General features: G+C 42.2%; 1 protein-coding gene across 9 annotated transcripts in view; it reads right to left on the bottom strand.

Annotated features, from left to right (window-relative positions):
- WDSUB1 (WD repeat, sterile alpha motif and U-box domain containing 1) overlaps nucleotides 1–14,692 on the bottom strand; it is a 69,005-nt gene that overhangs the window by 22,621 nt on the left and 31,692 nt on the right. For 6 of the 9 annotated variants that reach the window (XM_037912058.2, XM_037912059.2, XM_043525162.1 and 3 more), the window contains 4 exons: nucleotides 13,890–13,923; nucleotides 11,214–11,254; nucleotides 11,018–11,124; nucleotides 10,245–10,424 (listed from right to left, as the gene is read on the bottom strand). In XM_037912058.2, coding sequence (XP_037767986.1) covers nucleotides 10,245–10,424; nucleotides 11,018–11,124; nucleotides 11,214–11,254; nucleotides 13,890–13,923 — 362 coding nt within the window. Of the gene's footprint in view, nucleotides 1–3,865; nucleotides 4,052–6,709; nucleotides 9,229–10,244; nucleotides 10,425–11,017; nucleotides 11,125–11,213; nucleotides 11,255–13,889; nucleotides 13,924–14,692 lie in introns of those variants that run through there. The other 3 variants (XR_005227276.2, XR_005227275.2, XM_037912061.2) reach the window with 2 other exon arrangements.

Below are 14,692 nucleotides of genomic sequence, written 5' to 3' on the forward strand. Positions count from 1 at the left end.
ACAATCAGAGGGGCTAATGAAATGTTATGTGAACCTCTGCTGGTTGCCTTCTCTTCGATTAAACGCCTTTGCAGGGAAGCAAAGAAACCCTTTTTATTAAATGCAAATCAGGACTCAAGTAAAGAATAAAGATGTAAGAAACTAACAGAAAACAATATAAGGAAAAACACCTATATTATATATCAGTTATCAACCATGGCTGAACTGCAGAAATAAACACAGAATTACTGTGTAAGGACTAAAAGGACAATAAGAAAAGGAATACTTGTGGCTGTAGCTCACGAAAGCTTATGCTCAAATAAATTTGTTAGTCTCTAAGGTGCCACAAGTACTCCTTTTCTTTTTGCGAATACAGACTAACAGGGCTGCTACTCTGAAACCTGTCTAAAAGGACAATGTGGCTCTTTCACAACTGGCTATCTGAATCCTCGTAAATGCTGCATTTCCAGATCAAAGGGAATGGGATACCAAGGAGTGGAAAAGGAGACACCCAGCCATCTTGAGACATGATACACACAGATTTCTAAAGACACGCTTAAACTGTAAGTCAGACAGGCTGGGAGAAATCCTAAAAGCTTTTAGGCTGAGAGAAACTATTTTTATTTACGATCTATACAACACTTCCATACTTTGCAATCCAAGTTGCGAGCCCATCGCAGATAAGAAAGAAGAGGTACTTCTATTGTAATTTTGGTTAGATAAAATAAGAAAATAAGTAATTTTGAATTAATTTTATTTTCTATCCTACGCCAAATAAATTTGTGGCCTAATGTTCAGAACATGTCAATGGGACTTGTGAGCGTACAGCATTTCAGAATATCAGGACACTGACTCTTATTTAAAGGGATACTATCAACTTGAATGATTTTAAAATTGGCTAATTTTTTAATATCCATTTTCTGATAGAGCACTGTTTAAACAGATATCCTAATATTTCCTTTCTTGAAAAACTATGTTTTTCAACTCCCTTGTTGATGTTTAAAGGGTCTTTCCAGCAAAGGAAAAGATGACTACAGAAATTGCTGTCAAATGCACAAAATAAACACCCTGAATTTTTTTTATTGCTGACTTCTTTCAGCTTTAATAATGTTGGGTGATAGGATCTGTGGCAGGCAGACCACTCCCTTACAGAAATGTGATTTTCAAGTTGATGGTGCCCCTTTGAAATAACTGGATGTACACTGTTGGCTTGTGGACAACTGCTGTTGGGCACCTTGGAGAGAAGAGAATCGATTCCAAAGGAATGCAGAACCAAGAGTGAGGTAGCAGATAGGGCCTGCAATTCCCCCTCCCCCCCAAAAAGTACTGCAAAGAAGCCACTATCTGTAGCAGGGGTGGCAGGTTTGTAGAAATTTTGGTGGTGCTCAGAACCCGCCCCCCCCCCAACTCTGCCCCCCACCTGCCTAAGGCTCTGGGAGGGAGTTTGGGTTGGGGGAGAAGGTCTAGGGTGCAGGCCCTGGGCTGGGGATTGGGGTGCAGGAGGGGGGCAGGGTGCAGTCTCTGGGAAGGAGTTTGGGTGCAGAAGGGGTGAGAGATTGGGCTCTGGGAGGGAGTCTGGGATGCAGGCTCTGGGGTGGAGTTTGGATGCTGGATGCAGGCTCCAGGTTGGGGCAGGGGGTGAGGGGTGCAGGCTCTGGGAGGGAGTTTGGGGGCAGGATAGGGTATGTAGGAAGGGGGTGGGGGTGCTGGCTCTGGGACGGAGTTTGGGTGCAGGCGGGCGTGAGGGGTGCAGGCTCTGGGAGGGATTTTGGGGATGGGAAGGAATGCAGAGGAAGGGGGTGCAGGGGTGAGGCTGGGAATGTGTGGTGAGGGCTGTGGAATGCGGCTGGAGATGAGGGGTTCATGATGCAGGAGGGGCTCAGGTCTGGGGCAGAGGGTTAGGGTGTGGGGGGATGAGGGCTCTGGCTGGGGATGAGGGGTTTCAGGTATGGGAGAGGCTCAGGGCTAGGGCAGAGGATTGGGGTGCGGGGGGCGGACTCTGGGGTGGGGCAGGGCTGGGGATGAGTTTGGGGTGCAGGCAGGCTGCCCCAGGGCTGGGGCCAGAGAGGAAGACTCCCCTCAGCCCTCTCCCCACCGCCAGCAGCGAGCTTTGAGGGAGGGGCCCCCTTGCATCCCCCTGGCAACACACTCACCCCACACCACTGTCACTGCATGAGCTCCTAGGGCCCCTCTCAGGTACAGGAAGCCCCCTCGCCTCCCCTGTGGTGGGTACCGGGGCATGGGGCTGCCATCACATGTGCGCCTCCTCCCCTGCTGCTGCCCCTCGCTGTAGCCTCACTGGGGGTGGGGGATGGGGCTGCCCTTTGCCCAGCGTGGGACAGGAGCAGTGACTGCGGGCGGGAGCCCCCGTTGCTGGTGGAGTGTCCCGCCGGAAAAAGGAAGGGTCCGAGGCGGAAGGGCAGGGTCAGGGTCAGCCTGCCCTGGCACTAGGGGATGGGGGCACTAGGACCCTGTGGTGGCAGTTGATGCCAGGAGCCAGCAGAGCAGAGGCAGCAGGTAGCTGCAGTGGAGAGGCAGGGAGCTCCGGGGCCAGGGGGAGGTGCGTAGGGGCAGCACGCGGGGCCAGGGGAGAGACCCGGGCCCAAACATTGGTGGAGCCAGGCCCCGGGCCCTGAATATTGCTGGAGCCCAGGCACCATGGGCCCATACAACTCGCCGCCCCTGGTCTGTAGCCATTTTGAGCATGAAAAGACCTGAAAAATCAGGTCTTGTCTACACAGGGACTCTCAGGAAAGGAAAAGTGAATAAACTAAAGGTGTTAATGGCATAAATTAAAGTGCCTCAAACCTCCATGTGGATATTCTCCTTCAGAAGTAAGGTGGCCTTTAGAGAATTAAGCTATTGTATATATTAAACTACTGTATTTCAGAGGATTACGGATTACTGCACATTTCAGTGTGCTGTAGCAATGCTCAGAGAGGTGATTACTGCACAGCAAGCTGGTGCTGGCTTGTTATGCAGTAACGTGCTGTGTAGACATGGCCTTAGTTACACTGAGAAAAATTCATACGAATATTTTTCTTCCTTAGCCATCATTCCAATAAGTGAATAGTATATATAAGTTTGCCAGGAAATAGAAAATTCTCCTTTTTGATCTGACAACCCAGCCTCAGTGTCAATTATGTTGTCAAATAAAATTTATCACTAAACTACCATCATGGCTGGACCACACAGCTACTATCAATAATATTTCAAGGCCTTGTCTTATATGGTGCTTTACTCAGACTCTGAACAGCAATGACAACTCCTCTCTCTCAGCACTAATTCTGCTACACTGACATGGCACTCATTCCTGAGCCTGACTTCGTGATGATGGAATGTGTCCCTGCTCCAGATCTTGTTGTGGGGGGAAAGGATACACTTCACTCTACACGGAAATTCCTGCAACACCCAGTCAGCTTAGAGGATATATGGTTCCCAAATATTTAGCCTCTATTACAAGAGCATAAGAATGGCCATAATGCGTGAGAGCAGTAGTCCACCTAGCCCAGTATCCTGTATTCTGACAGTGGTCAGTGCCCGATGTTTCAGAGGGAATGAACAGAACAGAGCAATTTCAAGTAATTCATCCCCTATTGTCCAGTCCCAGCTTCTGGCAGTTGGAGGTTTAGGGACACCCAAAGCATAGGTGTCCTAAACAGTATCTGCTTTCCCAGGGACGTGGATGAAGTGGCTCCTCCTGTCCCCATCCAATTCTTGGTAGTAATTTAATAAAAGTGTTTTTACTATACTTTTAAAGCAGTTGGGGATGGAGCTCCCCACCTACTCCCCTTCTGGCCTTCTCTCTCTGACAGCACAGCCACTATTAACACTGCTAACAGACAGGCATTGGAGGGCCATGATGCTATAAAAAACAGCTACTTACCTGTGTTGTAACTTTTATCTTTGAGATATTGTTGCACATGCGTATTCCATTCCGGTGTGCACGCGCCCAGCACACTGGAGCTGGAGAGTTTTCTGCAGAAGTACCCATCGGGGCAGTACATTCTCCTGTCCCCTCCCAAGGCTATATACTGGTGGCGTCATCCTGACTTCCCTCAGTTCCTTTGCGCTACAACATGGAAAAACAGGTGGAGGATGGGTCATGGAATACTCTTGTACAACAATGTCTCGAAGAACAGTTATAATACAGGTAAGTAACTTTTTTCTTCTTTGAGTGGTTGCACACATGTATTCCACTCAGGTGACTTACAAGCACTACCGTTGGGAGGTGGGTCTTGGAGTCTACTTAAATAGTGACTGCAAAACAGCCTTCCCAAAATTTGCACCATATCTCAGTACAGTTTTGACGGTGTAATGATGAGTGAAGGCATGCATCAAGGATGAGGGGGCGGTCCTACAAATGTGCAGTCTGAGCTCTTGTTGTACAAGCCAGTAGTCTGTGGAAGAAAAGCTTTCACTACCCCATAAACTGTGGTAATACGGGGCATAATTTATCTAGAAATTGTCTGTGTTTACTCCTTGACCACTCATTCGGATAATGTAAGAAACAAAATAGCTGAGGAGACAGCCTGGAAGGCTTAGTCTTGTTCAGATAAAAGGATAATGCTCTCATTACATACAAAGTATGTAGATGTTTTGTCCTCATATGAATATGGTTTTGGGAAGAACTAAAACAAAAACAGTAAGTATATTCAAATTAAAAGCATATATCACCTAATTAAAAACTTCAGTTGTGGCTTCAAAGCTACTTTTGTTTGAAAAACATTGTATTTGAAAAACCCTCCATGAGAGCCTGTAGCTCATCCACTCTTCTGGCTGACGTGATAGCAATAAGAACACAGATGAGGCAAAGAAGAGGAGGCCACTGGCCCAAAAAGAGGGGGCATTAAAGCAGTTAATACAGTGCTAAGATCCCAAAGTGGCAACGCGTTCTTTACCGGGGGGGGGGGGGGGGAGGTCAAACAATCCCTTTTAAAAATCCAGAGACCATCTGGTTTGAAAAAACTGATCTCTGAATGGGACGGTGAACTGCTGAAATCACTGCTAAGCGAACTATCAGGTAGCTTAGAGGCATGAGGATTTGAGATATAACAGGTACTATAAAATTCCCTGAATCTTAGCTTCTGATGGAGGTATGTGGAGTGGACCAGATTGGAAATAGTTTCCACTTTGCTAAATAAGTGGATCGTTTTCTACTGGTAAGCAATACCTTCTGAACTGCCACTGGGCAGTGCTTCCCTGCCTAACCACTCAATAGCCATGCCATAAAGGTACAGGATTTTTGGGTCCAGGTGCAACATCCATCCATGCTGCTGGGACAGCAGCTCTGAAAGCAGAGGCAGAGGCCACAGAAGTTGGTTATTCACAGCCTCTCGATTCAAGAGCCAGCATTGTCTCACCCAAGTTGAAGCTAGAAGAATTATCTTGATGTAGTCTTGCAAATAAACTTAAGGGTTGCTTGAGGGTTGGAATAGGGAGACTGTACACATGAGACTCAGTCCCCACCTCAGGAGAAAAACATCAGTTAATGAGCCTGGACCATGACTTGCTTGCGAACAGAACTGATGGCATTTCTTCTTATCTTTTGTTGCAAATAGGTCAACTGAAGGAATACCCCAGACCCGAAAGACAATTTTGAGTACACTGTTCTTCAGGGACCATGTCTGATTTGAAAAAAATCTCCAAATGAGATAATTGGCCAGCTGGTTCTAATAACCTTGTCAGTGCGCAATGGGAGAAACGCCCTTCTTGATGCAAAAGTCCTAGTTCATAACTTCTTGACAATGCTGATTGACCGTGCCCTTCTCTTGTCTGTTTTGTTAGTAGTTTGTTGTGTGGTTGGTTTGGATGACTGTGGTATGACAAGTCCATGGTGTGAGGGACAAAAGCACATTAGCTTTGTGAATTGCCTGGAATTCAAGGACATTGACATGAAGGATCACTTTGTGTTCTAGCCATAATGCTTGGGTTCACAAACCCTCGCAGGACAGACACATTGGTAAAAAAACTGGCCCTTTGTATTCAGAGTTTAATAAAAAAAGAGCATTAAAAAATGAGGCATAAAGGTGCAAGCCCAGGGAAACACAGGCCAGTGGTTTGAACACTGAATATCTCCTTGGAATGGCAGTGGAATTGAATCTAACGCATGGAGGCTACTTCAGCCCAAAGACACAATCCTAACGCATCCTGCGGTAAGGAGAAGACAGAAAGATCCATGAAGCAGCAGATCTTCTGGCCATGTCTTCCATGCAGTCACATACAGAGTCTCTCATAGAGCTAGGCTGCATGCCCACTATCCAGCTGTCTCTTTGTATCACTGATTCTGCTGTTAAGGGGACCTCCACTATTGCAGAGATTGGGGTTGTATTTGCTCCATAAAGTATCATAGACATTTGCAAACAAATAAGAAAAATCATTGCGCTTGTCAAAATTTGGGTTTACCAACCTTGAAAGTGTGGCTCAGATATGTGCCTGCATGTTTTAACAGCTCTCTTTGGGGTGCAGTGCTTGTAATATTAAAAAATGACATTCATTGTTTTTCTCTGCATCCTATAACCAATCCTTATCACAGGTTCTGCCAAATCAGATTTCATTTTCTTATTTGTAGTTTGTAATTAGTTCTCAATGGTGTCATCTTAGTACTGAGTGTGATATGTACAGTGGGTCAGTCCTCCTGGAGACTATCAGTCCCACAGCTTTCAATTTTCACATAACCCTGTAGACAGCATTATCTGATTAGTCTCAGCTGATTAGCACCGCAGCACAGTTTTAGGCCATCTCCAACGTTTAATAAAATTTATACAGAAACTGATTTTATCATTTGCTTTTCAGAAATGGTCTTCCTTGGGAGAACGGTCTTTTATGGATACCTACTCTCAGAATTGCAAGAGCTAACTACTGACTTCTAGAACCCAATGAGGTAGTTCATGCAATAATGCCTCCTGTGATCTGACATATACTAGTACCTCATTGTAAAATATTTGTTGTGACCTTGTCTATTAGTGTGACATAGTGTACCTCAAAATAATACCCTGTACCCCCATACTCACCACTTGTATATGGTTATGATCTATTTGTACAAAGCATGCCTTGTGAGGTATCATTGGAAAAGTTATGGTCTTTTGAACATCACTGTCCTGTTAAAATCTGTGTATCATGGTACATGAAGTCATGAAATTTTGTTGTATGTTTGCTACTGAAACAGGAGTCTGGGCAATGTCCACAGACTGGCTCTTCAGTGGCAACAAAAGAGCGACCAACACCCAGCCAGGTGTAAAGCAACCATCACCGGCCATTCACTAGCAGGGGAGGAGTTGTTAACAAGAAATTTATAATTCACATGAAAGATAGTTGCTCGAGCACGTAAACCATGGAGCTGCCTGACCCCATGATGCAGCAAGGACTTTTCCAGTAAAAAGAGTCAAGACATTAAAAGGGGGAACAAAGGCCCCAGACCACCTCTCCTTCCCTACCTATTCTGAAGGCAACAAGATCATCTGGAAGACAAAGGAAGATTTGGACTGGGGGGAGTGGTCCTAACTGGAAAAGCTTTCCAGTTAGCACAGACTGCTGTAGGCAATTGGGTAAGAGAAACCTTGTTACTTCAAACTTGACTTAGCTTGATAGAGTTTAGGAATTAGACTGTGATTTTACCTTTTATTTCCTTTTGTAACCAATTCAACACCACTTATCACTTAAAATCTATATTTCTGTGTTAATATACTTATTTTATGTTTTCTCTAAGCCAGTGTGTTTTTGACCTAAGTTTGGGGAATCTATTCCGGTTACAAGGGCTGGTGCATATTCATACCCTTTGATGGAATGACAAACTAATGAGCTTACTCTGATCAATGAGGTCTTGAGCAGTGTAAGACGCACATTTCTGGGGTGCCGTGCAAAGCTGGGGCTGAGGGATATGCAGGTGTCGCCTTATGTGTAATTCAAGAGTGGCTGAGCATAGCACTCTAGTAGTTGTCTGGGGGTGACTTGCACGCTAGAGGCAGGGGTGAGTGGGCCAAGTGGCAGCTCGCACTGCAAAGCAGGGCATAGGACACACCAGACTGGAGAGTTAAGGGGGCACAATGATTCAACAGTCCAAATTGTACCCTGGGGCCTCTCACAATTAGTATATGTATGTAAGAACTTGTAGGGCTAGAATCTGAGCCCATTGGGGTTCTCGGCCACTGACGCCTCTGCATTGCCATTAGAGGTAGGTGTGCATAGGAGGACCCTGCAAAGCTAGGCTCAGCAGGAAGTACCACCAACAGGGCCTAAGCAGAGGCCACTCCCAGCTCACTGACTGGCCAATACCAGTATATAAATTAGGAAGCCATGATGGTGAGCTGTCTGAGCAACAACAAGACTGCCTGCCTGCTTACTTCTGCTCCAGACCCTGTTTGCGACAGACCCTAGACTCCGGCCTCTGACCCTGATCTGTCCTTGATTTCACTACTGGATTGTTATCTGTAACCTGGCACCCAGCCCTGACTTCTTGGTATCCTGACCTGGTTCAACTCTGACATGCTAGTGCCCAACCCTGACTTCCCGGCTTTCTGACCTTGCTTGCCCTGCTATTGTCCCCAGTCACAACTCAGCAGCTGACTGGGCATGCCAGACATCCACAGCCCAGCCCTGATAGAAGAGTACTTCCTCTGGGCAGACTTCTGCAATATAGCTCCCAACTTTATTGGCATAAAACTGTAGGACTGTATACCAGGTGTCTTTTTGATTAATAGTTGTAAAAACTACTTGTACCAAGCAAGCTTCTTCTAATCCCTACTAACTAACTTTAGAAACTAACGTAACGTCTATGGCTAACGGAAAAAAAATCTAGCAAAAAGCACATATTTTTGTTTATGAGATTTCTTTCAATTACAGTATTTTCCACCCCAAATAATTCACAACTAAATCCAGGGTTGATGGCTTCTACATGTTTCAAACACACACAGATTCTTTAGACTGACAGGAAAAAAAATCAACAAAAAACAGTTCACTGCTTACATTAGCTAGAATCATTGACTATAGTGTGTACACATGTCAAGGCTGAATCCTCACTCTGTCACTTTGAGTACAGAAGGTGGGGGCTCGCAAGGATTTTAAAAATTAATACTTGCCACTCCAGGTTTGTATTAAACTCCCAAGGTTACAGCTTTTCTCTGACCTTGGCTTGGTAAACGCTGCCACCACCCAAATGCAAAAAAAACCCCTAGACCCAGGAAGGAGCATTTGAAAATTCCTCCTTGGGGGGTACCCTGAAGATCTTTCACCTCCCCCTTCAAAGAAGAGCTGAGAAAGAAAATAAAGGAAATTAGCTGTTGCTACCAGCTAATCAAACAACATATGCACATACCTCTTTGGGACCAAAACCCTGGTCTTAAAAAAGGTAAAATTTATTAAAAACAAAAAGAAAGGAAATATATTTGGAACTTAGGCTTTTTGCTAGATCTTAAAAGAAACAATTACAAAAATTAAGCATCAAGATAGCTCTCTTGAGGTTCAGCTTAAAGGTTACAAGCAATATAAAAGCATCTGGGGTTAGCACAGAGGAGATCCAAAGCCAAAATAAAGAAATAAACCTAATCGTGTCTATTTAAATATGCCCTGTCCGATGATTTCTTCTAGGTATGGAAGATGAATTTTTATACCTGGTTCAAGCCTTACACAGCATTCCTGCTTATAGCATTGCTGCTCCGTGTTTCCTTCTCCTGAGAACAACAAAGGGAAAGTTTCTTTCCCAATTTTAAAAAGTTCTAGCCTGCGCACTGGCTCTTTTGGTCAGGTGCCCATTTTTTATTTTTTAACCTGGGGGACTTTTTAACGCTTTACAGGTAAAGTAATTAGAGAACAGCTACGAAGAGGGATTTTACAGCTAACTGACTGGCTGGGTGTCCATCAAAGGGAACTATGCCCCCTCCCCCCGCCCCCCACACACACTTCATTTATCACATGTATGTGTGTAAAGAAATTGAAATTACTTTCTTCCACCTCAGATTTCAGAGTTGAGAATTATAGAATAGGAAACTTAGTCCACTCCCTGCCAATGCAAGATTGTTGTACATTTGTTGTCTCTAGGGATGGGAAAACTTTAAAAAAAAACAAACAAACAAACAAGTATTTTGGATGAACAGAGTATCAACAGTATTTGGCTATGTACTGTATTTAACAGAAAAAAAATAGAGTGGCAGGATAACTGTAAACTTAAAGGAGAGGCTATACCTACATGGAATTCCTGACCTCCTTCCACCCTAAAAGTTCCTAAATTCCTATAAAAGATTACAATTTTATTGCCTTTACATTCTTACCAATTTTTAAGTCGTTAGTCAGACTGTGTTTTGTAAGACTCAGCAGCTCTTTGCCATCAATGTTATTCATCTTGAAAATCCCAACAAGGTCTTTTAAACCTTGTGCACAAAGCCAGACTGAGACCTCTTCCTCTGACCAGTTCTCAATAGACATCTTAGGTTCATCTTCCAGTCCACTTCCTTGGAAACAAGTAGAGAAGGAAAATTTCAAATAAGATATAAGAAAAACAGAACTGCTTTTGTGCATTGAAAGTTGCTCTTGGTATACCTTTGTAACATAGCTTTTATGAGCTACAATGTTTGTTTCCTGACTTATTTTGTCTATATTAATTAGCAAATATTTTTTTTTCCTATTGCCAACTATGCTTGCAATTAACTTGTATTTTCTGTTTCTCATATTATTTGTGTACAAGTGTCACTGGCAAAGTGTGTGTTGCTCTGGGAATAATATTGGTCAGTTAAGTGCTGCCCAGAGCGTAAGAAAAAGAGATGCAAGAGAAAACACTTCTTTTGTTTAGGTCTAAAATTTCCTTAAAGAAGGAGTGGTGCATTTGAAAGATTTTTTCTTCCTTCTTTCTTTTCCAACATACAGGACATTTCCCAATAGTAAATAACAATTTTAAGAAAGGTCAGATGTTGGACCTATACTATTTAAGATTACACATTGAGCACATACTAGGGTAAAGCAGTCTGTATAGCATCTCCCAATATGTTTACAACTATATCATACTGGAAGTATAAAAAGAGTGGGTTTAAAAAATGCATGTACTTACCTGCACAATGTTGCTTTGGATCAAATTGCCAGATATTCACAGTTTTATCCATTGAACCTGTTGCAAGTAATGGAATATTTGGTGCAAAGGCACAAGTTGTAACATATCTAGAAACAAAAGCAATTCAATAATTGAAATTTAAAATCACAAATTAAATACTTTACTTGGTTAATATAGGATTATACGGATTTCACACCTGGTATGCTGAGTTAAAGTGTGCAGGATGCTCCCAGTTTTCTGCAAATAAAAAGTATTGCATTTGTTAGGTCAAACAGAAATAAAAATCACAGTTAATCATTTTTATTTATATAGCAATTTTTAACTCAAAGCACTTTACAAAGATGGGGAAGCATAATGATTTCAATTCTGAAGACGGTGTAACTGAGGCACGAAGAGGGTAAATAATGTGCCAAAAGTCACACAGAAAGTCAGCATCAGACCTGGGAATAGAACTCAAATCTCCTGACTTGCAGCCTCATGTTCAATCCCACCAGAACACACAGCTGTCCCTCAATGTACCTGGCAGACAGAAATATAATATATTCAACTGACATTTCTAAAATTCTATATGGACTGATTATTCATCAGAATAAAAAAAATTCTTCCAAAATACTAGAATTAATAACGTATCACAGTGAACTGATAACTGAAACTCAAATAGAATTCAGGATGCAATCTTTAAATAAAAAAACAGGGTCTGTAACATCACAAGGATTATGCAACTGTGGTTTGCATATGTGGCCACTAGATGCTGCCATTCACAAAAACAAATCAATGATCCCAATCCTTTAAATAATGTTTAAGAGTCTCTCTTTAGTGTAGCATGATTCCTTTCACAGACATTGTCAGAATTTAAAAAAAAAACAAAAACAAGTTATTCTAATTGACCTGTCAACTTTCCTGTTTTTCCTCTCATACTTCTGAACTGTCCCTCATGAGGGATATGTCCCTTATGTTGGACTGAAATTTATCTCCAGCCGATGCAGACCTATTGTTCTTTCACTGTTATTACTATAAAGTACATCAGATTTTTTCCCCATAATGTTTAAACAAAAATCCAAGGTTAAAAAAAATATTCTGTCAAATAATTTCTTCCCTGTCACATTCATTATTAAACTTCATGCATTACTATTTTTCTGTATCTCTCATTTTCTTAATGTCTCATATTTGGATGCAGAAGGTTGAAAGTCTGTTTTTCCATATGCTTCTTAACTATGTTTCCATACACTCAGAAGATTCTGAGAACATGAAAGCAGCAAAATATTCTCATGGTTGTGCCATTGGTATTCACCTGTTATTCAGATCTCACAATTTATCTGAGAATTATCTCCCAATTAACAATATAGGACTAAACAGAACTGTGGAACAAATAATTTATTTCTTTAAGTAGTCAGCAATCATGCCTTTTTTTTTTAAATGAAGTGATAACTTAAAGAAAGCAATGAATCTTTCTAAACCTCACTATAAATCAATATTGACACTGATAAAGAAAAAGAAAATACAATCCATCCCAGCCTGGTTACCACAATTTACCCAGTGAGGCCATGGTCAGCTGGGACATCTCCTTGCAGAGGTCTCATGAGGCAAATGCCAAGAGCTCTTCTCCTCTCTAAACCAAGTATGGCTCGATTTTGCACAGGCTATATGACTGGTTGGACACACCCTCAGACTCTGATTTGCTGGGAGGCTGGAGATGCCTCCCTCATCACCTTTCGGCTGCTGTCACAATAAGCATAGAGTCCAAAAAGTATTTCAGCAGCAGTCAAAGCCCAGGGAAGGCCTGGCACGATCCAGCCCCACATGCACAGTAATTTGTCCACCATCACATAGGAAGTCTGTTTAAGAACCAGAAATAGAATTCACATCTCCCAGTTCTGTGACTTTAAAGAGTGAATACGCTTCCTCTCCTATGTCTTGTAGTTCCCGGGAAGTTCAGGTCCAGATCATGCTCTCAGTTACACCACTATAAATCAAGAGTAACCTCACTGATTTGTGAATTTACACTGGTGAGGAGACAAGAAAAATACTGGGGCCAAATTATGCCTTTGGTGTCACCTTGCTCATATTCTGATTAGGACTCATTCTTTCAGGTCTGGGTGAGCACTTTAAACCAACTGACATTTGAATACGTAAGGGACCATTACACTTCTATGTGAGACAAGAATTCCTAAACACATTCAACCTTAGGTGTTGACTATACAGAAAAGTTGTACCACTGTAACTGTATAGGCAAAGTGTGTTTATCCTTCACGCTCAGGAAGACAGATTAGTAATTTTAATATTGTGAAAGACAAAAGTTAAATACTATGTACAGATGAATTAGGAAAGCTTTACCACAGTTTTCAGTGGTATTATTCCTACTGTGAAGCAAAGAGTCTAAGCAATAAGATGTAAAAAGTGTATGATATTAAAGAATGCTATTATTTCTTAACCACTCCCCTTGAATTGCCCATGTTTGTACATATAATATACTAAAAGATTCCTAAAACAACTATTACTGATACAGGAAACTCCAATTTTTCCCCCTGTATCAATAACTGCAATCTTGCATGCTTTTGATGATAATGACACATAAGACTTACAAATTTCATCCACTTGAATGTGCAGATACATACGTATACAGTAGTGTGATTCGGTTGTACAGTACCAAGATAAGAAAAGAATGAAGTGTAGAAAAAGGTGGCGCACGCGAGAGTCTCTGTACTTGGATATGGACAAACACTTTCCTCACTCCTACTCCAAAAAAATACACACTAAAGATTTCAGGTCATATTTGCTATTCTTCTGTCTTGAGAAGACAACATTTTAGGTGAAGGGATATAAACTAAAAAAAAAAGTTCAGTAAACCGATCTTGAATTACACAATACTTACAGTGTCATGTATTATGATGGATTTGTCCACAGATCTTTAAAAAAACAACACATTAAATTAAATGATGACATGGAAAGAGATGAGATAAACTGTATAATTAAAAACTATGGGACAAATTTTTGTCCCATAAGGAAAGTCTAAACAGACAAGATTTGCTGGCAGCAACTATGCAGATGTTAGACATAGCAATCCTCTTCACTGAAATCTAGAAGTAGGCCCTTAACACCTATACAGTTGCTTGAGGTACAGCCTAGTGGGAAGAGTAGTGGCTGAAGCCCACAGCTCCTCTCAGTCCAATAGGTTTTTGAGGCAGTATATCTGTGCAGTACATAAATCCACTGGCCATGCTACCATCACACCAATAGCTCATTCACATTTGTCCCCTCCATGCTCCTGTATAGGGAGTAGCTGCAAAGGTTGGCTCAACCATGTGTGGACACTGTGAAATCTGACTGTGTGGGCTCTCCTACCCAGGAGTACTGGCACAATTTTTATAGTGGGGGTGCTGAGAGCGATTGAACCAAACTGTGAACCCTGTATATGATGGAAACAGCTTCAGCGCCCTTAGTTCCAGCACCTATGCTCCTACCCTCCAAGTATTTCTGCTTCAATTTGGACCTTGAAAATCTGCAAAGCAGACTAGAGGAAGTGGCTCAATACAGAATATAAAATACTTCATAGTTAAAATATCACTATTTTTAGTAAAATTATCCAAATACAAAGAGTTATAGGTTTATTTTCAGCACATACAGTTCTTCCTGAGTACAGCTATACAGACTGGATGCCAACCTCAAAAGATCAAA

Source organism: Chelonia mydas, chromosome 11 (genome assembly GCF_015237465.2).
Source record: "Chelonia mydas isolate rCheMyd1 chromosome 11, rCheMyd1.pri.v2, whole genome shotgun sequence".
NCBI classification, from domain to species: domain Eukaryota; kingdom Metazoa; phylum Chordata; order Testudines; family Cheloniidae; genus Chelonia; species Chelonia mydas.